The sequence below is a fragment of the Phacochoerus africanus genome, chromosome 1 (genome assembly GCF_016906955.1).
Source record: "Phacochoerus africanus isolate WHEZ1 chromosome 1, ROS_Pafr_v1, whole genome shotgun sequence".
Classification (NCBI taxonomy): Eukaryota; Metazoa; Chordata; class Mammalia; order Artiodactyla; family Suidae; genus Phacochoerus; species Phacochoerus africanus.
This window is the reverse complement of record NC_062544.1, coordinates 96653842-96681597: the sequence shown is the minus strand read 5'-3', so window position 1 is coordinate 96681597 and position 27756 is coordinate 96653842. Positions and strand designations below refer to the sequence as shown.

Here is a 27756-nt window from a genome sequence, read left to right as displayed (position 1 = left end):
ATTTTTAAATCCATCCTATTGAATGCAATTCTATATTTGAAAATGCACTGAGCACTTAATTATTTAGAGCTTGGTTTCCACACTTTGTGTCTTAATTGGTCTTAGGCTACACAGCCCTCTCTTCTTGCTAACAGGACTCTTTTGGATACATACTAACTGGTTTAACTACTCATTAGTGATACTGGCAGAAACACAGGGCAATACGTGTGGTTGGATCACCTTGCTGTCCAAGAGAAATTGAAGAAACATTGTAAATCAACTATATTTTAATAAAAAAGAAAGAAAATCAAGGCTTTATAATTTATTTTGTAAGTCTTTATAAAGTGAAATTTTCAATTTTTGAAGACCTGAATAGAATTACCCTTTTAGATAAAAATAGAAGATGGTGATTCTGGAGATGCATATAAAACCTCTTCATCCCTCTTCTTAATTCCATGACACTATAATAGATTAAAAAATCAGATTCTGGAGCAAGTGCAGACTCAAGAGAAGTTCTTCAACTACCTATTGGTGCTTATCCATAATTTTAGAAAATATATGGTCAGCAAAGCATACTGTTCATAACATATGGATTAAACACTACTAACTTTATTACATCATTATACTATAATAGGAATAATAAGCCAATGCAATACTACTTCTAGCCAAAGAGAAGCAACATTATGCCAAAGGGATAAAAGTATAGACCAGGAAATTCATTTTTCTATATATTCTCAAGATATTCATATTTTTCATATGTAGAAAAGAAAAAAAAAAGGCACATCAGGTACAGTATAGTAATAGTGCCTAACTAGATCTAGTGGCAAGAAGATCTAGTCATTATTTCAATTAAGTTAAGCAAGATCATTTGCCATGTCAGAAAGCAGAGTTCATCATTGCCCTGTTCAAGAATGAGTTTTTTAAAGAAATAACAATTTGATTGCCAAAATAACACTCTGAAAAGCAATCTTGGAAAAATGAAGCTTATTCAAAAAGAATCTTTCTTAATCAACTTGTTTCTTTTTCTTATAAATAGCTAGTGCTCTCTCTGTATATTTATATATACCAATGTGTTGTAAGAGAATTTTTATCAAAATTAAGAAATGATTTAACGAGTTCTCTCAATGTTTTCCTCTAAGTTTGTTGATGACACAGGAAGTGGGTGCCCCTCATAATACCTTCAGGAATTCCATTAAGAGCAAATATATGTATGAGGGTTATTCAGTTTATGGAATTGTGCATCAACTTCAAAGAGCATTTACTGAGAACCTAAGCTGAGCTAGCAACAGCACTTGAAGCAAAAACAACAATAAAATCAAATAAAACAAAACAAAGCAACAACAAAACCATGGTTTAGGAAACTCAGAATCCAGGAGTTCCCATTGTGGCTCAGCAGGTTTAAGAACCCAACTAGGAGGAGAGGTGTTCGATCCCTGGCCTCACTCAGTGGGTGAAGGATACAGAATTGCTGTGAGCTGTGGTATAGGTGGCAGATGCAGCTCAGATCTGGCATTGCTGGGGCTATGCTGTAGGCTGGCAGCTGCCACTCCAATTTGACCCCTAGCCTGGATCTTCCATATGCTGAAGATGTGGCTCAAAAAAGGAAAACAACAACAACAACAAAAACTCAGAATCCAATACATAAAAAATCATATTAGCACTGTTTACACTTCCTAACTTTTCTTGTGAAGATTAGAACTTTAGAGAAGACCAAGGAAAATGTGAGGCATCTTGAGAAAATCTATAGCATTGTTGAAAACCTTTCCAACGTACTGATTAGAAGCCTCTGGTTGTTCAGCTAAAGATCTCCACTCACTTCAGTCAACACTAGGCATTCCCATACCAGACGTGTGTATCGACAGCCAGCACTGTTCCTGCATCGAAGACCAAAACCTCACAAATTCCTTCCTCTGCGTCATCATTTTCTCTGCCTGCCACTCACCTTCACTTTGCTGGCATTATAACTATTTGCTGGTCCCTCATCCTCTCCCCATTTCATCAACCCTCCACCTCTTCTCGTTCTCAGGTGTTCTGGGGTCTGCCATGTCACTATGGTGGCACTTTATCCTTACCATCTTATATGCTTCTCTTGTTAAATTTTAACCCTCTACCCTCTGTCTAGGACCACAATATTCACCTTTATCATCCCTAATAAATGGTTCAGAAATGCTGCTGTAAAATTTTTTTAACGTAATGAAAACAATATATTGGGTCCATGAAATGCCCTTCACTACTTTAGTAGTTGTATCTATCTTCCTCCATGGCCACAAGTTTTAAATCAAAACATACTTCTCTATCACAATTCCTGGATCACCGCCCTTAATGTGACATCCTACAAATTGGAGCCTGGAACAAGATAGTTTAATTGGGAGCTGATGCCAGGAAGCAGAAACATAATACAAAAGGAAGAGAAAATCAGGGGAGAAAGAAAAGCCACTAAAAGGAGCTTCATGGAGCTTGTTATGAAAATCCTTAGAATCTGCTGACTTTCATATCCCACTGACTGAGAATTGACATAAGGAGAGATAATGCCCTGAAAGAGTGCAGAAAACCTATGTAAAATTGAGTGAGGTTTTATAGATTTTGCCCTGAATTACAAAAGTGGAGAGATTTGGTGAATGCTTAATGTAGGATGCTTCCAGTGTGGAACACTCCTCTTCCATAGCTGCAATCACAGGCGGAGAAGGGTTGTAGTAAGGGGCAGAAAACCTATTCCTATATTTTTTTTGACCGTGTCTATCACATAGGGAAATTCCTGGGGCAGGGATTGAACTTGCCTTACAGCAGGCCACAGCAGGTGCCACCTGAGCTGCTGCAGTTACAATGTCAGATCCTTAACCCACTGAGCCACAAGGGAACTCTCTATGCCTATCATTTTTACCTCCTGAAGATGATCCCCTGTGTACCTTCTCTATCTGGCTTCTCACTATCCACATTTCAAAATGTAATAATTTCTGTCTCCTTTCTTCCCTAAGTAGTTAACAACTCTTAGAATACCTTGACAATATCAAGTGTGACTCCAAAGAAAAGTTGAGAAATCATTGGCCAACCCCAAGTCTGAGTCCATAGAATTCACAGACTCTTAACACTCTCTATTGGCCATGAAGTGGTCAGGGTGCTCTGAAAAGTTCACTAAAAATACTCTAGCAATGTTTCGTCATGAAGCAACTATGTGTTTGGTAGGTAGAAGTAATTTAGAAAACATCACTAACTGTGAGAAGTTCCACAGAAAGTAGCTCCTAAGTATTGCAAAAATTCTCTTACTAATGGGACATCTGAGCCAATGCCCAGTTGGGGATTGCGGTGTTTGCAAAATTTATTATGCAAATGATGCTTTAGTTTCCCAAAGAGCAAAAACTCAGTAGTGGGCCATGATTCTCATGAGTAGAATCATAAAGATGTATTTTTACTAAACTGTCTACAACAATATTTGTCTATTTGTATTTGCTGCCTTTTATACAACTATAGCTGTATTTATGAGTTAACAGACTAGTCGCACTGAGGAAATATCAGTTGTGAGAGTTTGCAATATTTTCCACTGATAAAAACTTGTGTACCTACTGCTCAGATATTCAAAATTGTAATCTAAATTTCACAGTACATTGTTGATATTTTACTCTGAGGGAAGTTTTAAATTTATGCAAGCATTTATTTTTTTCATTTTCTTTAAAATAAATTATCAGACAGTGAATATTTTTCTTTGATTTCTCCCCTAAATATACACATGTCCAAAATCCTATGGATTTCTAATTTACATAAACACACAATAGTGAAATTCTATTTCAAAGCATCAAGAAGTCACACAATTTTATTTTACTAAGAAATTATGATTTCTCTGTCACTTAATCATTTTCCCAAATTTCTCTTCATCAGAAGATTTGCTAAAATTGAAAATATCCCAAAACACGGGGAGGTCCCTCTCAACTATTTCCTACTTTATGGAGTTCAAGTGGAATTAGAAATAATTATCCAAATAGTAAGAAAATCATATTAAAAGTAAGTTATTCCATTGTCTTCTGAAAAGACTGATCCACTGATAAGAACATGCACTTATGGGTAAAAATCTAGTTTGAGAGCAAAACATGATTTATTTTTCCTCAAACCTTCACTCATTAATACATGTCCTTACATGCGGAAGCCTTTTCCATGTGGTATATCGCTCTGCTCCTGGGCCTTTTTGAAAGTAAAGCTTTTCTAGTTCATGCCCTCCAGATCCCTAAAGTGTCTGGGAACTTACCTTTTGCCTTTGCCAGAGATTTGAAAAATGGAACGCTTTGGGGCTGCACAACATTGCTGCATAATTTGTTTTGGGACAAAGAAATGACTGGGGTTATGGAAGCAAGCAACTAACGATGCTTCCATTTGTCCAGAGCACATCAAGATCGATAATGTAGGACATGCAACATTTATGGAACAGTGTTTTCTTTTCCCTCCAGGGGAGGGAGAAAATACCGGATGATCCTTTTCTGCAGATGGCCACAGTGACTGACGCTGTTTAACAGGTCTTTGGCCTCTCCTTCCCACCCACTGGTAGCAACACAGCCATGTGAGCTTAGCTAACTTCCTGTATTGTAAACACCAGAATCCAAATAATTAGTTTTTTTGCATGTGTATCTAGCTTCATTTATCCAGGCAGCCAAAATCTGGGAATAATACTATAATTCAGAGTGAACACAGCTAGTTCTTGGAGGCTGTAATAGGCATTAATGATGCATGAGATATTTGTTAAAATCAGATCTTTTATGAATAAATAGGAGGAATTCAAAAAAGCCTTATCAATGACAAAATTTGGGATTGAAATAGATCTCTTTTTCTTCTTCTTCTATAGAAATAGCACAGGACGGGATTTGGAAACTAGATGGTCATCTTAGGAAAATAATGAACTTTCTTCTCTTTTAAGAGGAAACATTGTCAGAGTTCCCATTGTGGCTCAGTGGTTAACAAATCCAACTGGGAACTGTGAGGTTGAGGGTTTGATCCCTGGCCTTGCTCAGTGGGTTAAGGATCCAGCATTGCCATGAGCTGTGGTGTGGTTTGCAGACGTGGCTCGGATCCCGCATTTCTGTGGCTTTGGCATAGGCCAGCGGCTATGGCTCTTATTAGACCCCTAGCCTGGGAACCTCCACATGCTACAGGTACAGCCCTAGAAAAGACAAAAAAAAAAAGAGGAAATATTGTCTAGAATGACAATTAAAACAGCACATTTCCCCAAATCTTCCCTATGTGGAGAAGGAAAGGATGTGAATATGGTACTGATTGCTTTCTGCTTGCTCAGAGGGAGGTCAGAAGCAGGACTTAATTTTTTCAACAGCTTTCTTAGGGTTGGAAGGTCTCAAGTCTTTTTGGATCATTGTTGGTCCCTTGTTCGCACTATCATAAAGCGTCGCTCTAAAACCCTACACATTTCTAAATTCAAAGATGCCAAATCTGGATATAGTGGAAAGCTAAATTTTTTTATAACATTTTTGAATTCTATTTTATTTGCAATTGGGTGCTAATTAAAATAGGTGATTTTAATTAGCACCCATATCAAAAGCAGCCCCTCTAAAGCTACATTAGTATTTACAACGTTGAGGAATTGATATTTTTCAAAGGAATCACTTCTAATAATATCAAGCTCACAGTGATAGCCATGCATGTGCTTCGGGATGGAATCGAAAATTGGATTCAAGTTTCTGAAAGTAAGACTTCAACCACCTATAACAAATAAGCAGTGAGAAATAAGAAAGGCAAACAGCATACAAACTTAATCATCCCTGTCATAACTTAGTAAATGTACAGAACAAAGTCATTTTACTGTTGCACCTTCCAAAATACCCACTTCTTGCATTATGCCATTTTATATATAAAAATTAATAATTATGTGTTCTGTGTCTTGGCTATTGTAAATTGTGTGGCAATGAACAATGATGTGCACGTTATCTTTTCAAATTATGATTTTCTTCAGATACAACCTAAATGTCCACTGATAGAGGAATATCGAAAGAAGATGTGGTATATATGTATGTGTGTACACACACACACACACACACACACGCACGCACACACACAATGGAATACTACTCAGCCGTAAAAAGAAATAATGCCATTTGTCACAACATAGATGGACTTAGAAATGATCATACTGAGTAAAGTAAGCCAGACAGAGAAAGGCAAATATCATATGAGATCACTTATATGTGGAATCTAAAAAAAAAAAAAAAGATACAAATGAACTTATATACAAAAGAGAAATCGACCTACAAATATAGAAAGCAAATTTATGATTACCAAAGGGGAAAGGGAAAGAGAGAGATAAATTAAGAGTTTGGGATTAACATAAGCACATTACTATATATAAAATAGATAACCACCAAGGATATACCTTCCAAGTATAGCATAGGGAACTATACTTAATATTTTTTAATAACCTATAAAGGAAAAAAACTTGATATATAACTGAATTGCCTTACTGTACACCTGAAACTAACAAAACATTATAAAATCAGCTATTCTTTGAAACATATTTATCCATCTATGTATCTACATATCTATCTATCTTTTTTGAAGCCCATATTAAACTCTGTTTGAAGTCCAAAGCAGGCACAAATAAGCAAATTCAAGTATGGATGATGACTGGTATTATATTTTTAATTCTGTAATATTGAGTGCAAATCTCAGAAGCATAAAGTTGTATCTCTTAAGAATTTTATAACAGCATAATTATTTTGCTGCTCATGTTCCCACAAGATAAAAGTGAGTGATAAACTCATAACCAAGTTCTTGCTATTCACAGTGTTTCCATTGGGTGTAGCTATGATATTAGATAGGTTAATATCACAGCCTGCCTATTCAAGGAAGGATACTCAGACATTTGGGGGATCTGTAGTGACTTTCTTTGTCTTTGGCAATAAATTATATTCATCAGCTATTTGTTCAGTTGGTTAACATAAACCAATTTCAGTCAATCAGGTCAAGAAGGATTTCACTGCCTTATCCAAAGGGGAAGAACTATAAACTGAGACCTGTATTCAAACTTCCATCAACAATTTCCACATAATTTGCTCATTCTTGAATTTTGCAAAAGAACATATAATTCACATCTAGTTTGAATGCCTTCTATATAGGTAGACATCTGTTGGATAAAATGGGATGAATAAGGGGGAAATTCTTTAACAATGCAACTCCTTTATTTGATGATGGGTCTGAGTAGAATGTCTTAAAATGTCTCTTATGCTAAAAGGAAAAAAAAGCTATTTCTCCTAAAATGCAAGGGCAGCCTACATGCTGAGATGAAAACTGCTAACTCTGTTCTTCACAATACCATATGTCTTCAATTGAATCATAATGCAGTCGGTTCTCAAAGGAATGTCACACATGGAAGCAGATTGAATTGAGGCAGTTTTACTGCTGACTCGCGATTAACCAGAGGTTCTACTTTTGGATTTTCCCTATCATCCAAGTGCCAATCTGAAGGACCTTTTTCCTCTCTCAACATCATGATCCTGTCACAAAGATATTTCTCCTTTTGTTCAGACTTCCTTTGCTATATAATCTCAATATACTTTAAGGAACCAAAATGCTCAACCCCTGAACTCTTTAACCCTGGGTTTTTAACAGTCAGTATATTACATAGCAAACAATACAGAGATGCACCTTAAAAGCATCAAATGGAAATATACTGTAAGACTGGTGAAGCCACATTTTTTTCCTCCCGAGAGTCACCAAAACTCAAAATGCAACAAATAGACCAACATGTAGTAGTCAGGTATTTCTCTGGTTACTTTTTATAATTCTTTATTTCAGAACTTTACTCAACCTTTAATATCTGTATGCATGAGTAAGATGTATTTTCTTCCAATTTTATTTACATATGAATAAGATATATTTTAAAATCTATTCACTTACCATTAAATACTTTTTATACATACTACTACCAAATTAATGGCAAGTTGAGGCATTCCTAGCTTACATCCTGATACATGTGATATATTCAATTGTTTATGTCGACTATAATTCTTAGTTTAGCATAAAGTTACATCTTGTGATGTGTGTCAAATCTTAAGGATTTTGCCTTCAGAAATGTGAAATGCCCTAAGGTACTCTAGATTGGTGCTTCTCAGATTATCTCTGATAAATGGATGGTTTAAACAAAATTCAATGTACACTTGATATTTTAGTAAAATATGAAATTATGCACTAAGATTTCATGGTAAATATTGATGATGTGATATTGCTATAAAAGTTTCTAAATGTGTACACTCCATTTCTATGCTCTTCTTGTCATGGGCTGATAAGAAATGTTTGGGAACTGGCTTTAATCTGTAGATTCTACTGTTATTTTATTTATAATATATCACCATTTAGATATTTTATCAATGAGAAATCAGGATACCAATATCAATGATGAGTCACAAACTTTCTTCACTTCAAGTGCATTTTAAACTATTCTTTGCTAGGTTTTTCTTCTAATTCACCTTTGAGAATTAACTGCAGGGATTCATAAGGCAGGCCAAAGAAGAATCACCAAGAAGCTTTTGGTAGTTTTGAGAAAGATGAATTGTTACATGGTATTAAAATATACATATTTATAAAGCAAACTTTTCCTTCCCAGTGGCCAGCCACAGGTCTTATTACTATATATTCTTTCTAACAATAGCAATGAGCGTAGACATTATTTAATGATTACTTTATGGAATTTCTTACCTGGGATGCCTGGTGGTGTTTTCAGATATTTTCCATTAAAATGCTGAATTACCACTTCACATTTTTCAGTAGACTCCATTCTGGGGAAACAAGAGAACACATACTTTGGTGACATTGTGTATATCCAGGAAAAATAAATTAGAAAGAAAAATAAGAAAAGCTTGATTTGAGAATTTTACCAGAATTGTCAACTGTTGCCATGACCACCGTGACCAGTCTGATAGACCACCACAAACTCATCCCTGATGAGAGCAACAATTTATTTTCTTTTCTTTTCTTTGTTGTTGTTGTTGTTGTTGTTGTTATTGTTGTTGTTGTTGTTGCTATTTCTTGGGCCGCTCCCGCGGCATATGGAGGTTCCCAGGCTAGGGGTTGAATCGGAGCTGCAGCCACCGGCCTACGCCAGAGCCACAGCAACGCGGGATCCGAGCCGCGTCTGCAACCTACACCACAGCTCACGGCAACGCCGGATCGTTAACCCACTGAGCAAGGGCAGGGACCGAACCCGCAACCTCATGGTTCCTAGTTGGATTCGTTAACCACCGCGCCACGATGGGAACTCCGAGAGCAACATTTTCTCTATTGAAAGTTGCTACCGTGGACAGCTCTATGTGGAGCCACCATCCAGGCATAATCCTGAGTCACTGTCTTATTTAATCCATGCAACAATGCTTGGCACTTGGAAGCTCACTAAACATCTGTTGACTCACGGAGTTAGCAAACCTGAGAGGCAGATCTAGTTACTGCCCTTCACACCAGTGAGGACAGCAAGGCTTAGTGAGATGAACCATCCATTAATGAGGTGATAGGGGTGGGTATTTAGCTGAGGCTTTCGTGACCCCAGGCTGCAGTGGAACTACTAAACTGTACCCGGAGGGGCTCCACAAAAAGAGGAGAGGGGATGTGCTGTGCTTAAACAATATGCAGTCTAAAGCAGAGGTTCACACAGTAGTGTGATTATCAGTGTCATGGCATCTTTGTTGAAAACGCACTGGATGAGAGATACAAAAGGGAGTTATTTGAGGGTCCCAAATGTGGGAGGAGAACACACAGACACAAACCTCAGGTCCTAACTTTCAGGATCTTTGGACAAGCCTCTGTTTTTTCCTATTCAATGTTCATTTTCCTAGACTGGCTTTTTAGTGCTAAATTTTGGTACCGCACATAAAAGCTAGTGAATGATCGATCATTGGGGGCCATACCATCAAAAATGTCACATCAGCAGTGTTGCCATTTCCTAAGTAGAGCTGCATCAGCAACATCTTCTAAATATTAACTATATATGGCCCTTAGTAAGTAGTAGTAGTAGTAGCAGCAGCAGCAGCAGCAGCAGCAGTAATAGTAATAGTAATAATAATAATAATAGTAGTAGTCTTTTAAGGACCACACCCCCGGCATATGGAATTGGCCAGGCTAGGGGTTGAATGGGAGCTATAGGTGCTGGCCTACACCACATCAATGCCAGATCCAAGCCACATCTACAAACTACACCATAGCTCATGGCAACACCGGATCCTTAACCCACTGAGCGAGTCCAGGGATCCAACCTGCATCCTCATGGATACTAGTCAGGTTCGTTTCCACTGCCCCACAATGGGAATTCCTGGCCTTTATTATTTTTTTAATTGTGTGAGGAAGTTAAAATTAAAGGATAGCTTCTGATCAAAAGTTTATCCCCACAAAGAGTATTCTAGAGGAAAAATAGTCAAGAAACAGTACACATACATATAAAAGAATGTGTATGAAGTGTGTGAAATTTATCTAAAAGGCAAAGTGTATAATTTTGAATTCTATGCTGTTATTAGTATGAACTTTCTTGGAATGGAGCCTTTTGACATAATTTGCAGAACTTTTCTACAACTTAATGTTGTGTGTGTTTTTAGGATCATGTTACATGATCATACTACATGCAGAGGAAAGAAGAAAAGGAAAAAACATATAAACAAATGCCAAGTAATACATTTATCACAGCTATAGGAATTCAAATATGAGATGAATTTCAGAAGCCAAGGAAACAGTGAGAATTTCAGTACAGGAGGCCAAAAAGACCTTTGGAGAAGTAACTATAGCAGCACTTGAGCTGGGAAGATGGGAGGCTCTGTCCTTCCAGATGGGGTAGTATGAGCAGTACTGTGGCCAGATGGAAGGTTCACTCTGGGAAATTCTTGGAAATAAACTAGGAGGTGTAGACAGGGCATCTGACTTATTAGGTTAAAAGATTTTTCTTAATTAAAATATAGTTGATTTACAATATTGCTTTAGTTTTAGGTACACAGCAAAGTGACAGACAATTACACATATTCATTCTTTTTCAGATTCTTTTCCCAAATAGGTTATTGCAAAATATTGTATATAGTTCCCTGTGCTATACAGTAGGTCCTTGTTGGTTACATATATTCTACATATAGTAGTCTGTATATTTTAATCCCAAATTCCTAATTTATCTCTTTCTCTCCCTTTCCACTTTGGTAACTATAAGTTTGCCTTCTGTGTCTGTGCCTCTATTTCTGCTTTGTATGTAAGTTCATTTGTATCCTTTCTTATTAGATTCCACATATAAGTGATATTACATAACATTTGTTTTTAATTGTCTGACTTCACTTAGTGTGATAATCTCTAGGTCCATCCATGTTGCTGTATATGGCATTATTTTGTTTTTTATGGCCGACAAATAGCCCACTGTATATATGTACCACATCTTCTCTTTCCATTCCTCTGTTGTTGGACACTTAGGTTGTTTCCATGTCTTGTCTATTGTAAATAGTGCTGCAGTGAATATTGGGGTGCATGTATCTTTTCAAACAATGGTTTTCTCCAGATATATGCCCAAAGGTGGGACTGCTGGTAGCCCTATTTGAAGATGGTATCAAAAGCATATTCTATCTGAGAAGCTCTAATTATTTTATGACTCAAATTAATTTTTTTGATGTATGTTCCTAGGAAGCATATGGAAGATGCACACTTTTCTGCATTGATACATGTGGCCAACCAAAGCAGGAGTGTCAGACTCATGCAGTACCAGAGCCCTGCACTTAGAAAATCCTTGTACTTGGTTTAGAAGTCTCTTGTCACTGTCTTGAAGTTCTTAATACTTTTAAAATAAGAGATCCTGTATTTTTAACTTTCACTGGATCCCACAAATTACATAGCTGGTTGCACTATGACAAGAAAGTGTAGGGGCTTATTTTGACATTAACAGGTTAGCATTCATTTATCAGATGCCCAGTGGCTTCACACAGTGTTATTTTGAAGACCACTTGAAGAGTGACTCACTTTTGTGTCCACATGCAAAACTAAAAACCTTTAAGCTTAATACGATCCACTTTTAATAAATAAAAAGAAAACCAGAAAATAGCATTGTGGTCACTGCTTAATCACAAGTGTTCCCAAAATTAGAGGATATTTGGATTAGACAGACAAGATGAACTGTTCCCCATTCCCAGTATTTTGGAGTAGCTAAGTACAGCTTTGCTAACTCTTTTAAGTTCTCTTTCCAGTGGAACATTTTAGGTCTTCCAAGTTGTTAGGCATGTATTTTTATTTTTAAGTAGGAAACTTCCATTTCTAGGAATAAAAGAATTCTAGTTCTGCTCTTTCTTCTTCCCGCAGGATCCACTATCTATTGTCTCTTCGGGAAAATAACCTTCCTTCCTAGCAGAGACATGAATGGGAAAGGAAATGTAAGCCCTTAATTACTACAGATGTTCCTTTATGGAATTTTTATTCTAGGAGAGCTACAGAATAAAAAGCTTATGCCCCAGAGCCCCTCCTTGTTCAATCTGTCTCCGTACTCATCTAGATAAAAGGCAGTTAGGAATCTAAAGCTTGCTTGCAAGAGTCCTACAAATCAAATCCTTCTTCTTTGTCTTCAAAATGACACAGAATTCTAAATGAACACTGACAGTGGACAGGTGTTAGTATGAGTGTGTGCACTCACTAATTCCATGTAACCTGTTTTCAGGAATACAAAGGAAGTCAAATAAGAAAGTCAGCTGGCTAACCCTCCCCACCCACATAAAACATTTTTGCCCAGGTTTGAAAGCCTCACATCTTCCCTTCTGGATTCCAGTATGGTCATTTTGTTGTTGTTGTTGTTTTAGGGCCACACTCAAGGCTTATGGATATTCCCAGGCTTGGGGTCTAATTGGATTTGCAGCTGTGGGCCACAGCCACAGCAGTGTGGGATCCAAGCTGCATCTGTGACCTACACACCACAGCTCACAGCAACGATGAATCCTTAACCCATGGAGCAAGACCAGGCAACAAACCCACATCCTCATGGATACTAGCAGGGGTCATTACTGCTAAGACACAACAGGAGCTCCTTTTTTTTTTTTTTTTTACATTGAAGTGTAGTTAATTTACAATGATAATGGGTTTGTTTCTGCTGTATGGAAAAGTGGCTGAGCCATACATAAACACAAATCCATTCTCATATATGTTGTTATCACAGAACATTGAGTAGAGTTCCCTATGCTGCACACCAGGTCCCTGTTGACCATCCTTTCTGTTTATAATTGTGTGCATATGCCAATCCCAAACCTTTAACACTCCCTCCTGGCCGCTTCCTTTTGGTAACTATATACTTCTTTTCAAATCTGTGAGTCTGTTTCTGTTTTGTAAATAAGTTCATTTGTATCATCTTTTAAATTCCACATATAGACCGACTTTTCTTAGGACGGTTTTATAGCCCCAGTAAGCCTGGTGGGTACTGTTTCTGTGAAGACATCAGTGTTAAAGTGTTCACTCTGGCTTCATTCAGATTTAACTAAGTGAATGTCTGCAGGAGCCTTTAGAGACTCTCGTCTCTGAAAGAATAAATGCAATAAAAGTCTGTTTTCTGTAGCTGCTGGCTCTTAGTGTCAAAGCATGTTATGCTATACTGCACCACCCAGCAGTGACAATTTCTTTTTAATACACAGGGCACATTTTAACAAGACAAAGCAGTCCCAGCCAAGATGGCAATAGAGGAGTGGCCAAGGAGAAAGGCTCAGAGTGGAACCTTTTGGCTGGGGTGTAGGTTGTGGGTGGGTGGGGGGGGTTGGGAGGGCTGACTGCATTTGAATGGCCACCTTAGGAAGAATGTGCCCATTTTCTTCTCCAGTTTCACAATTAGCCTCTCTGAGATGCCAGCTCAAGCTCTCTGTTTTCTGCCACGTGCTCTGGTTGAAACTGACACTAGCATTATCCAGTGGGTCTAAATGGCAGCATGCCAGACAAAGCTGCCGTTCCAGGGACCCTCTGGATAGGCCATGAATCATGACAAATGCATCTATTCTTTCTACACAGGACCCGAACAGCTCCATGCCCAGCCAACTATTCACCACTGATGCATTCATTAGGCTCCTACAAGGCTCCAATCATTGTAAAAAGCCTCAGGGTATTCTGTTAGGGCTGATGTTTAAATATAAATACACAGGAAAGGTCCTGTTTGACATTCTTTCTTGTTTTAGTGCCTAGGAACCTGGCTTCAGTCATTTGAAATGCACCACAGAATTGTGATTTAAAAAAAATTTTTTTTTCCACAACTATAAAGAGGAGCTGGTTTCACAGCCAATACAATCCCCACAAGCGAATTATCAGATGAGAGCACCTGATCCAATATTAGGAGAATGTTCTGGGTCAGACTTAACACAGAGAGGTGGAAAAGTATTTTGTAAAACTATTGGCAGCCTACCTGTCTCACTTCCATAGCAAATCAATCTGATGATTTCGAGAAATAAGCATTATTAATCATGTATTTAAAACAAATATGATCTTTGAGAAATAAGCATTATTAATCATGTATTTAAAAGAAAGCCACCTTGTCATTTACTATGGTTAATGAGAGGTTTCCACCATTGTGAAATTTTTGTGGTTTTGCTCTATACGAATTATTGGCAACTTAAATGTACAACTTTGCAGGCCAGTCATCCTCCTTTCAGGTAAGATTTACAGAAAGGGTCCACACGAAAAGATTTTTTTAAAGTACTAAGATGTGCATCCCTTTTGACTTTTAGGAAACAAATTATGTTATTTATCTCTTAAACCATGGTAACAGAAGGTATAATAGTGAGTTTAAGGAACAAAGGTAAGTGAATGAGTTGAATTTCCTCCTCATTTTTTTTTTTTTTTGCAATTCTTCCTTTGAGGTGCTTGACATTCTTAGGATACAAGTGTCATAAATGCCAAATAGGGCAGCCAAGTGGCGTCCCTGTCACCCTCTGGCAGAAACCCAGACATTTGGGTAACACCTTGCTTAGCGCTGCAATGCACTCCTCTTGTGAAATAGAAGTGTGGACATTATTTGGCTTGTGAAAATCCACTCCAAAGTTTTAGAACTAAATATTTTCAGGACTGAAAATAACTTCAGATATCAACCTCTATATGGTAGAGATGAAGAAATTAACACTCCAAGGTGGCGGTTTCTCTAAAGTCTCATTGGTGGATGAGCCTAGAATAGGACTTTGTTTCCAACCCTCAGTTTCAGTGGCTTATTTGAAGAGATGGAGCTCCACTGCTGGCCTCCTGTCTCCTCTCCTAATTTCCTGCACTGATCTTCCTTAATCTGTTTTGAAGCTGGATGAGTCCTGCCATCTCCAATTCACCCAACCAGTATTAACTAGGGCAACTGTTCTCAGAATGGAGAGTACACCCTGACATGATGTGACAAGAAGGGTGCTTCACTTCTACGGTGTTCTTTCCAAAACTTAGACATAATATGGATCCTATCATGAAAAAAACCATTGAGAAACCCCATTTTCCAGGATACCTACTCATCTAAAACACAAAGTCTGAGAAACTGTCATAGACAAGAGCAGATTGTTGAGAAAAACAACAAAGGTAAAATAGTACCAGGAACTAGATTCTGAAAAGTGGGAGGATGTCAATAGAAAAACTGGTGAAATTCAAATAAGCATCTGGAGTTCAGTTAATAATGATATACCAACGTCAGTTTCTTAATTTGGTAATGCATAGTGTTAACAATGGGTAACATTGGATGTAGGGTGTAAGAAAACAGTACAATCTTTGTAACTTCTATAAAACTAAATTATTGCAATTTAGGAAAAAAACCCTTATTTAAAAAATGACTGTACATTAAAATTATCAGGGAACTATTTTAAAAAATACCAATGGACTTGAAGAATGGACTTGTGGTTGCCGAGGGGGAGGGAGAAGGATGGACTGGCAGCTTAGGGTTAATAGATGCAGACTATTGCCTTTGGAATGGATTAGCAGTGACATCCTGCTGTGTAGCCCTGGGAACTATGTCTAGTCACTTATGATGGAGCATGATAATAGGAGAAAAAAGAATCTATACAAAGATAAATAAATAAATACATTAATTAAAAAAAATTAAAAAAAAATACCAATGCCTGGGTCCTAGCCCAGGAGATTCTGAATTGATTGCTTTGGCATGAAGTCCAGGAATGTATTTTTCAAAGCTGCCTAGGTGATCCCAGTGTGCAGCCAGGGTTGAAGACTATTGCTCTGGAGCTCTCTGTCGAGTGTCCCAATTTGGAAACCAGGGGCCAAATCCCCCTTTTATGTATGTTTTATTTGGGCTGAATAAAGGTTTTGAACAATTTAAAATAGTTGTCAACATTTAAAGTTTTGGAGACTTCATGTGAAAATGGGAATTTCTGATTGCTCTTGAAAGATGAGATGTTTTCCACATGATAACTATGGTCCGTTTAGCTCTCCCCTACATGTCTTATATGCTCTGTTCTATACCCCAAAGAAGTGATCCTTCCATGGACTCTATCATCTTGGGTCTGTTATCTTGACAACTTTTATTGCTATCTTCACTGGAGGCCTGGTGGAAATAGAAGTCTGACTGGCCTTCATCCTTTCTGCTTTGGTACCATGTCAGTCTGGAGGGAGTTGCACCCTTCTCTGTCTACAGTGCTTCCAGGCAGCTCCTCCTCCAAGGCACTGGATCTCACTGGGCTCTAGACATATGTCTCCATCTGCCTTCAGCTCTCAGGGGTAAAAGCTTCCTTATGCAGCTCATCTCTGGGTGTCTCGGCATCCCATCACCACTTCCCCCACCTCCGCCCACACTTCTATAAATACGCCTGCATGCCAGGCTCTTCAATTGAATCATCTGGGGTGAAATTTTTTTTCTAGCCAGCACCCTGATGGCTACATCATAAAACTATCAACAATCAAGCAACAAAATGATCTGTGAGGCTGTGTGTTTCAAGAAAAATGTAAGAAAAGGAAGTTTACTTATACTTAGTCTGGGAACTGCTCCTTCCAGATTACTTGCTTATCCTTAAGTGATGTGGTTGTCTGGATGCATCATAATCTAAACCTATCTTTTAATGATAGATTAATATTTTCTAAAGGAACTTGACAAAAGAAGTGGAAAAAATTAAATTCAAAAATTAAAACTGAGATAAAGAAGGAGTAAATCAATATAGTATGTTCAGGTCCAGAAGAATCACACCATTAAATGCAACTGGAATGCATTATCACTTTTCATCAGTCTCTTTGAGTGGCAGCCATATCTCATTACTAGATATTGCTATCTATTACATCTCTTTTCTTTTTTCTATAACATGTCAAACTTTTCTTTTTTCTGTTTCCCAAACATGTGGAACTCGGATCTATCTTGGCTCTCCTCCCTTTTCGTTTGCTGGGATGGCTCTCTTCCCTCTCCAGATCCACCGGGGGCTCTTAGGTTGGTTTCTTCTTACCATTTTCAACTCAGTTTTAATGCTCTTTCCTCAGAGGGCTTTCCTGCTCTTGACCTCAAGCCTCTCATTAGGCCACATTCTCATTATACACCTATACTCTGTTTTTATTACACTTGCATAATGTGATATTAATTATCTGATGCTAATTGATATAATTTGATATTTGTTTGATGATATACTTATTGTGTCTGTCTTTAATCCAATAGAATGCTAATCCATGGAAGCAGATATTTTTGGTGTTTGTATAACTCTAATTATTGCATCTAGAACAATTACTGTCTTAGTAGTAGTGCACAAGACACATATATTAGATGAATGGAAAGAATGAATGAATGAATATACTTTACATTTCAAGAAGGGAGGTTAAGAGAGTTTAAACAACTAGTCCAAAAACACAGGAAAAACAGAACTAAGATGCAAGTTAAGTTATTTCGGACTCATAAAGCCATGTTTATAACCATACAAATATGGAATCCAGGTTGGCCCAATGCACAGAAAGCTGAGCATTTGGGAAAGATACTCAATGCAAGAGGCTCACATTTGTCCTCCAAATGTTAGTTCAAAGTCTTTCTCTGTATTAGCTGGAAGCTGACAACCTGCCTCAAATTCCCATAGCCTTCAAATGGCTCAAGAGTCCCCTTTATGGTTTGTGCTTACAGCAGGTATATGGTAAAGGGGTCAGAAAGGCCCTGAGCATACTGAATGGTCTCCATTTCCAATCTTCAGGTAACAAAGTTCTCCAATTTCAGTTTCACAAGGGTAAATAATATGTGGCATTCTCCTCCCATCCCACAGAGGACTGTCTTTGTAATGCCATCATTTCAATTTCATAATAATAAAACAAATTGATTATGTGTTTTTTCTCATTTAACTTTTTATAAAGGAATGTATATAATTAGATTAAGTCTAAGAGATTTCAAAATACTAGATTATTCAATGCACTTTAATTCACTTGTATGGTTGATTGATACGTTGGTTGGATGGTTTGGGTTTTGAAACCCAGGGCTTCAAATGTATAAAAAAGAAAGCAGAATTAACAGATCGTTCTACCTTCTCTAGCCATGATCATGACTTTCTGATGGTAAAAGACAGAAAAACAAAGAGGCAGTGTAAAGAAAAAGATGAACATAAACATGTAAAACAAGAGTAAAGATAAAGAAGCTAGAGGGTGGACGAGGGGTTCTCTCTTCAGTGGATCACATCTGCTGGCAATTGAGAGAAGAATTAAAATTATCAAGAGGAATAATGGCCCTTATTCTTTTCAGTCTCAGCAAACACAATTATAACCTGTTTCTGAGCAAACACAGCTGTAGTTTGGAGATTACTAATCACTAGGTTTACAGTTCAGAGATTTTCTTTGCTCACATTTGATTTCCTAGTTAATGTGTCAGATACAGTAATGGCAAATGCATTTGCCAAAACATCAAGGGAGAAACATTAACACAAAGCTGGACTTAAGGTGGATATGAGCAAAACTCATTCCAAACAATAAAAACACATTTAGATAACCTTGATGGACATCTTAAAAGCAATATATATTTGCCTACAAAAGAAGTATTTGTATTTGCTTTATAATTTAAATAATTCTGGATTTTCATTATGTTTCTTCAGAATCAGAGTTGTCTTTATACTTCAAGAGGTTGGAAAAGATAGGAAGAAATGTCAGGTCATTGAAAGTAAATCAATAAAACTGTAATGACATTTAAGTAATTAAAATACAAAACCAATTTTTTTTTTTTTGCCATTTCTTGAGCCGCTCCCGTGGCATATGGAGGTTCCCAGGCTAGGGGTCTAATCAGAGCTGTAGCTGCCAGCCTATACCGAGCCACAACAACGCAGGATCCGAGCCGTGTCTGCGACCTACACCACAGCTCACGGCAACACCGGATCCTTAACCCACTGAGCAAGGCCAGGGATCGAACCTGCAACCTCATGGTTCCTAGTCGGATTCATTAACCACTGCGCCACGACGGGAACTCCCCAATGTTTTTAATCTGTTATTTATTCTGATATTTAATAATCAGGCTGATCATCCTATAATCATGATTATTATTACTTTTTCTTAGTGAAAAGAAAGAACTGAAATTATTTATTTGGAAAACTTGCTCATTTGGCCAGGAACAGTAAAACACAGTGCTGCCCATATGTTAAAAGTAATTCAAACAAAACTCCATGAGAATCAAATTAAGAGTACTGAAGAGAGGTGAAAAATGCTCAGAATACAAAGGTCTCTGTGCTCAGCGGTCTCTCACGCTCTTTAGCTCACCAGGGGACAGTAAATGCATTTCTTAAAGCAATTCTATGTCCCCAGATGTTGAAGCTGGATTAATTGTGAACACTTACCCCTCATCCCTTCTCCACTTTGGGTCATTCTTTACTGGCCTCTCCTAATACTCTTTCAATGTGATTTTTGTTAGACAAATGGTCTCATGTTTCTGGGAATGGGAAATGGATAACATGAACACACAGTCATGTCCCTCCAGACTGGCGCTGATTTATGCTCTGATCCTCCTGCTGGAAGGCAAGGTAGTCTGTTGGCACTCACAAGCTCTGCAATAGTGGGTCTGACTGTCTGACTGTCAGCATTCCCACCATCAACTTTTGTTTTTAAAGGTTTATGATTTGGCTATAAAATGCTGCCTGCAGGAGGGTGGATCTTACAAAAGTGTTTTAAGTTACAAGAGAGTAAAAAATAACAATAAAATAAAATGTCTGTAATTTCAGACACTATCTAGTGCTTCTGGAACTTTAAAAAGCCTATAATTGGGCTGTCTGTGCACCCTACTGGCATTCAAACCAATGCTTTGAAGTTCTGAGTTTTAAATATATGGGGAAGGTACCACCTTTACTTTGAAGAGGTGATTATGAAAGAAGATTAATGCATAGCTTATAAGCAAAATAATAATGAAAGGTTTTCTTTCTAGGCAAAGGAATTTTAGGATCCCGGGCACATGAATCAAGAACCACATCTAGAATTTTGTCCCAAGATGGTAGAGTACAAAGACCCTGAGCTCACCTCCTCCCATAAACACACCAAAATTACAACTGTTTAGAGAAGAATTACCAGTGAAAAAGTCTGTAACTTACCAGAAAACTTCTTCTACAACTAAAGATATAAAGAAGGAAACAGAGTGAGGCAGGTGGGAAGGGCAAAGACATGGTATAGTGAAGACCTCTGCCCCCAGTGGGGGACCCACAAAAAGGAGGATAATTACAATTGTAGAGGTGCTCTCTAAGGAGCAAGGGGTCTGAGACCCACATTGGAACCCCCAGTCTGGGGGTCCTGTGCCAGGAAGATGAGCCTCCATAACATTTGGTTTTGAAGGCCAGTGGGGCTTCCTTTGGGGAGACAATGAGGGCTGTGGGAAATAGAGACTCCAGTCTCTAAGACAGCACACAAAACCTCACATGTTCTGGGTCCCAGGGCAGCAGCAGAAATTTTCAAGGACCCTGGATCAGACCCACCTGATGATCTTGGAGAGTCTTCTGGATAGGTGGGGGAAAACTTCAGCTCATCCTAGGGACAGGGATGTTGGCAGCAGCCATTTCTGGGAGTTCTTTCTACCAAAACACAAGTGCTGGCATGCACCATTTTAGAATCTTACCCCTAGTTTATTAACTGCAGGACCCAGCTCCACCACAAACCACCAGCCTATTGGCACCAGCACAGGAATGTGTCAGGCCAAGCAAACTGTGTGGGGACACAGCCCCATCCTGCCAGCAGCCAGGCTGCTTCAAGCACCCCTGAGCCCACAGCCACCCCTGGGCCTGGCCCTGCTCACCAGAGAACCCAGGACCCAGTCTTTCATGTCTATCCACAATAAGCGGGTAAGAGATATACACAACAAATAGATGTAAAACATGATGTCAGAACAGTAACTGTGAGGGGAGCAAAGTAAAAATGCAGGGTTGTTAAAGTGTGTTTGAAATTAAGAAATCAGAAACTTAAAATAATTGCATTTGTATGTATATATTGCTGTATATAAACCTCACAGTAACTGCAAACCAAAAATCTATAATAGACACACAGAAAAGCGAAAGGAATCTAAACATAACACCAAAGACAGTCATCAAATCACAAGAGACAAGAACAAAAGAAGGAAGAACAATAACAACAACAAAAAACCCCTACAAAATAATGAAAAGCAACTAACAAAATGGAAGTAAATATATACATATCAATCACTACTTTCAATGTAATGACTAAATAAATGCTCCAGTTAAAAGATACAGAGTGGCTGAATGGATACAAAAACAAGATCTGTATCCATGCTGTCTATAAGAGACTCACTTCAGATCTAAAGATACTCACATACTGAAAGTAAGGAGATGGTAATAGCTATTCCATGCAAATGAAAATCAAAAGAAAGATACAGTAGTGGTATTTATATCAAATAAAATAGACTTTAAAAGAAACGCTATTACAAAGAACAGGGAGGATATTACGTAATAATCAAGAGATCAATCCAAGAAGAAGAGATAACAATTCTAAATGTATGTGCACTCAACATAGGGCCATCTAAATACATAAAGCAAATATTAACAGATATAAATGGGAGAAATTGACAGTGCCACAATATAAGTAGGGGAGATTAACACTCCACTTACTTCAAAGGACAGAGCATCCCAAAAGAAAATCAATAACAAAGCACTGGCCTTACACATTAGACCAGATGAAGGTAATATGTGTAGAACATTTCATACAAGAACAGCAGAATACACATCATTTTCAAGTGCACAGGAAAAATTCTTCAGGATAGATCACATGCTCATCCACAAAATAAGCCTTGGTAAATTTAAGAAAATTGTAATCATATCAATCATATTTTCTGATCACACTATAAGAATAGAAATCAACTGCAGGAAAAAAAAAAAGCTGCAAGAACACAAACCCATGGGAGCTAAATAACATGCTACTAAACAACCAATGGATCACTTAAGAAATCAAAGAAGAAGTAAAAAAGTACTTAAAGACAAAGGAAAACAAAATCACAATGATCTAAAAGTTATGGGATGCAACAGAACTAGTTCTGAGGAGTTCCCGTCGTGGCGCAGTGGTTAACGAATCTGACTAGGAACCATGAGGTTGCGGGTTCGGTCCCTGCCCTTTCTCAGTGGGTTAACGATCTGGCGTTGCCTCGGATCCCGCATTGCTGTGGCTCTGGCGTAGGCCGGTGGCTACAGCTCCGATTCGACCCCTAGCCTGGGAACCTCCATATGCCGTGGGAGTGGCCCAAGAAATAGCAAAAAAAAAAAAGACAGAACTAGTTCTGAGAGGGAAGTTTATAGCAATACAAACTTACCTCAGGAAAGAAATCTCAAATTAACACATAACTTTATACCCAAAAGAACTAGAGAAAGAACAACAAACAAAACCCCAAATTAATGAAGAAAAGAAATCATAAAGATCAGAGCAGAAATAAATGAAGTAGACTAAACACAATAGAAAATATCAATAAAACCATCAGTTAGTTCTTTGAAAAGCTAAACAAAATTGATAAAACTTCAGACAGTCTCATCAAGAAAAAAAAAGAGAGGGCCCAATTCAATAAAAGTAGAAATGAAAAAAGAATAGTTACCATGGACACCAGAGAAATACAAAGGATCATAAGAGATTACTACAAACAACTATATGCCAATAAAATGGACAATCTAGATGAAATGGACGAATTCCTAGAAATGTTACATTTCTCAAGACTCAACAAGGAATAAATAGAAAATATGAATAGAGAAATTACCAGTAATGAAATTGAATCAGTAATTTAAAAACTCCCAACATATAATACTTTGGGACCAGATGGCTTCACAGGTAAATTCTATCAAAGATTAACAGTTAACACCTATATTTCTCAAACTATTCCACACACCTGTATAGGAAGGAATGTTTCCAAACTCGTTCTATGAGGCAAGCCTTAACCCAATACCAAAGCCAAAGACATTATAAATGAAGAAAACTGCAGGCCAATGTCACTGATGAACATAGATCCAAAAATCAGCAACAAAATATTAGAAAACCTAATCAAATACAACAACAAGAAGATCATACATTATGATCAAGTCAGATTTATCCCAGGGATGCAAATAAGTTCAATATAGGAAAATCTTTCAATGTGATATACCATATTAAGAAACTGAAGAATAAAACTCATAATATCATTTCCACAGATGTAGATAAAACTTCTGACAAAATATTAAATCCACTTACGATTTAAAAAAATCTCTGGAGATCAAGTTTAGAGGAAACATGCCTTAACATAATAAAGGCCATATAGGATAAACCTTCAACTAACATCATACTCAACGGTGAAAAAGTGAAAACATTTCCTCTAAGATCAGGAACAAGACAAAGATGTCCACTCTTGCCACTTTTATTCAATATAGTATAAAAGTCCTAGCCACCTCTGTCAGACAAGAAAAAGAAAAACATGGAATCCAATTTGGATAGGAAGGACTGAGAGTATTACTACTTGCAGATGACATGACACTAAATGTACAAAATCCTGAAGATACCTTCAAACACAAACAAATAACAGAACAACCTAGAACTCATAAATGAATTTGGTAAAGTTCAGGATCTAAAACACATATACATAAATCTGTTGTGTTTCTATATACTAGCAACAAATTATTATAAAGAGAAATTAAGGAAACAATCCAATTTATAATTAAATAAAAATAAAATACTTATAAATAAACATACCTAAGGAAATCAAAGACCCGTACTTATAAAACTATAAGACAATAATGAAAGAAATTGAAGATAACACAAATAGATGGAAAACAATCCATGTTAATGGATTAGAAGAATTAATATTGTCAAAATTAACCTACTACCCAATGCAATCTACAGATTCAATGCATCTCTATCAAAATACCAGTGACATGTTTTGTAGACTTAGAAAAAATTAATTTAAAATTTTTTGTGGAAATGAAGAAGATCCCAAATAGCTGAAACAATCTTGAGAATGAGGGACAGATCTGAGTTGTATCAGGATCATTGACTTTGGGCTACATTACAATGCGATAGATGAAACAGCTTGCCACAGGGACAAAAATAGATACATAGATCAGTGGAACAGAATAGAAAGCCTAGAAATAAATCCACACACGTAGGCCAATTCATCTGTGACAAAGTAGGCAAGAATATGTACAATGGAGAAAGGCAGTCTCTTCAATAATTGGTGCTGGGAAACATGGACAGCAATGTGTAAAGGCACGAAATTAGAACATTTCTTCATACTGTTTAACAAAATTAATTAAAATGTATTAAATGCCTACGAGTAAGACCAGAAACCATAACACTCCTAGAAGAAAACACCGGCAGAATACACTTTGACATAAATCATAGCAATGTTTTTTCAATAATTCTCCCAAAAGCAAAATAAACTAATATTTTTGGGCTAATTCTCCCAAAAAGCAAAATACATAGCCAAGAAAACCACTGACAAAACAGAAAGACAACCTTCTGAATGGAAGAATATATTTGCAAATGATATAACTGATAGGAGGTTAATATGCAAAACATCTAAACACTTCATACAACTTAAAAAAATATATAACAAACAACTAAATTAAAAAATGGGCAGAGGACCTGAACAGACATTGTTCAAAAAAAGAAATTCAGATGGCCAACAAGCACATGAAAAGATGCTCAGTATCACAAATCATCAGAGAAATGCAAATCAAAACTGTGAATATCACTTCACATCTGTTAGAATAGCTATCATCAAAAAGAAGACAAAGAACAAATGTTGGCAAGAATGTGGAGAAAAATGAACCCTTGTCATTGGCATGTCAATGGTACAGCCACTGTGGAAAACAGAATGGAGAGTCCTCCAGAAACTAAAAATAGAACTAAGTGATCTAGCAATTCCACTCCTCTGCATATATCAGAAGAAAACAAAAACACTAACTTGAAAAGATAGTGCACCACAATGTTCATAGCAGCATTATTAATGATAAGGAAGGCATGGAACAACATATGTAGTATTTTGTCAGCAAACAAAAGAAATTAAAGGCACCCAAATAGGAAGAGAAGAGGTAAAATTGTCACTGTATGCAGATAACAAGATACTATACATAGAAAACCCTCAGGACTCCACACAAAAACTACTTAAACTGATCTACGAATTCAGCAAAGTAGCAGGATCCAAGATTAACATTCAAAATCAGTTGCATTTCTGTATACTAACAATGAAATATTAGAAAAGGAAAAAAAATACAATACCTTTTAAAATCACACCCCAAAAATGAAATACCTAGGAATAAACCTGACCAAGGAGGTGAAAGACTTATATGCTGAGACTATAAAACATTAATCAAGGAAATTAAAGAGTATTCAAAAAAATGGAAAGATATTCCATGCTCCTGTGTTGGAAAAATTAATATCATAAAAATGGCCATACTAGCCAAAGCAATGTACATGTTCAAAGCATAATCCATGAGATTTTTCACAGAACTGGAACAAACAATCCAAAAATTTATATGGAACCACAAAAGACCCAGAATTTCCAAAGCAATCCTGAGAAACAAAAAACAAGCAGGAGGCATAACTCTCCCAGACTTCAGGCAATATTACAAAGCCACAGTAATCAAGACAGTGTGGTACTGGTACCAAAACAGACATACAGACCAATTAAACAGACACCTATGGTCAATTAATCTTCAACGAAGGAGGCAGGAATATAAAATGGGAAAAAGACAGTCTTGTCAGAAAGTGTTGCTGGGAAACCTGGACAGCTGCATATGAAGCAATGAAACTAGAACACACCCTCACACTGTAAACAAAACTAAACTCACAATGGCTTAAAGACTTAAATGTAAGACAAGACACCATCAAACTCCTAGAAGAAAACATAGGCAAAACTTTCTCTGATATCGACCTTACAAATGTTATCTCAGGTCAGTCTCCAAACGCAACAGAAATAAAAGCAAAAATAAACCATTGGGATCTGAACAAATTGACAAGCTTTTGCATAGCAAAGGGAATCCTAAAAAAACATAAAGACAACCTATGGAATGGGAAAAAAATAGTTTCAAATGATGCAACTAACAAGTGCTTAATCTGTAAAATATACAAACAACTTACACAACTCAACAGCAAAAAAACCAACAACCCAATTGAAAAATGGGCAAACACCTGAATAGGCATCTCTCCAAAGAAGATATACAGATGGCCAAGAGACACATGAAAAAATGATCAACATCACTTATTATTAGAGAAATGCAAATCAAAACTACTATGAGGTACCACCTCACACCAGTCAGAATGGCCATCATTATTAAGTCCACAAATAACAAAGGCTGGAGAGGGTGTGGAGAAAAAGGAACCTTCTTACACTGTTGGTGGGAATGTAAATTGGTAAAACCACTATGGAAAACACTATAGAGGTACCTCAGAAAACTAAATATAGAACTACCATACGACCCAGCAATCCCACTCCTGGGCATATATTTGGACAAAACTTTCCTTGAAAACAACACCCCCCCACACATGTTCATTGCAGCACTATTCACAATAGCCAAGACATGGAAACAACTTATATTAAGTGAAGTAAGTCAGAAAGTGAAAGACAAATACCATGTGACATCACTTATATCTGGAATCTAATATAAGGCCCAAATGAACCTTTCCACAGAACAGTCCATGATTTTCATGGACTTGAAGAACAGACTTGTGGTTGCCAAGGGGGAGAGGGAAGAAGTAGGATGGACTGGGAATCTGGGGTTAATAGATGCAAACTATCGCATTTGGAATGGATAAGCAGTGATATCCTGTTGTATAGCACCAATAACTATATCTAGTCACTGTGATGGAGCACAATGGAGGATAATGTGAGAAAAAGAATGTATATATGTATATGTAACTGGGTCAGTTTACTGTACAGCAGAAAACTGACAGAACACTATAAACAAACTATGATGGGAAAAAAAATCATTAAAACAAAAGAAAAAACTAGTTGTTACCAGTGGGGAGAGGATCAAGATAGGGGTAGGAGATTAAGAGGTTCTAATTATTTTCAAAACTAAAAAAAAATACACAAGGATACATTGTATAGCAGAGACAATACATCCAATATTTTTTAATATCTATAGTTGGAGTGTAATCTATAAAAAAGTTTGAATCAATAAGTTGTACACCTGAAAACAATATATAAAAAGATAATTACACAGAAAAAAACAAAAACAAAAACAGCTGATGCTTAGAAGTTAACAGTGGTAATATTCAAAATGAGGTCTACTGAAAAAAATTATCCAGGTCTCCTGAATTGAGTTAGTCATCAATTTAAGGTATCTGTACAATTTACTAGACATAAGTATAAGCTGCATTTATACCAACTGCATAACATAGTTTTTAATAATGACTATGACACTGTGAACTTTCAGAGAAAGGAACAATTTGTGAGCCAGC

At 37.1% G+C, this 27756-nt stretch overlaps 1 protein-coding gene across 6 annotated transcripts in view; it reads right to left on the bottom strand.

Moving 5' to 3' along the window:
* Nucleotides 1–27756, bottom strand: part of RBMS3 (RNA binding motif single stranded interacting protein 3) — a 740901-nt gene that overhangs the window by 239582 nt on the left and 473563 nt on the right. For all 6 annotated transcript variants that reach the window (XM_047769379.1, XM_047769355.1, XM_047769352.1 and 3 more), the window contains one exon: nt 8665–8744. In XM_047769379.1, coding sequence (XP_047625335.1) covers nt 8665–8744 — 80 coding nt within the window. The remainder of the gene's footprint in view (nt 1–8664; nt 8745–27756) is intronic.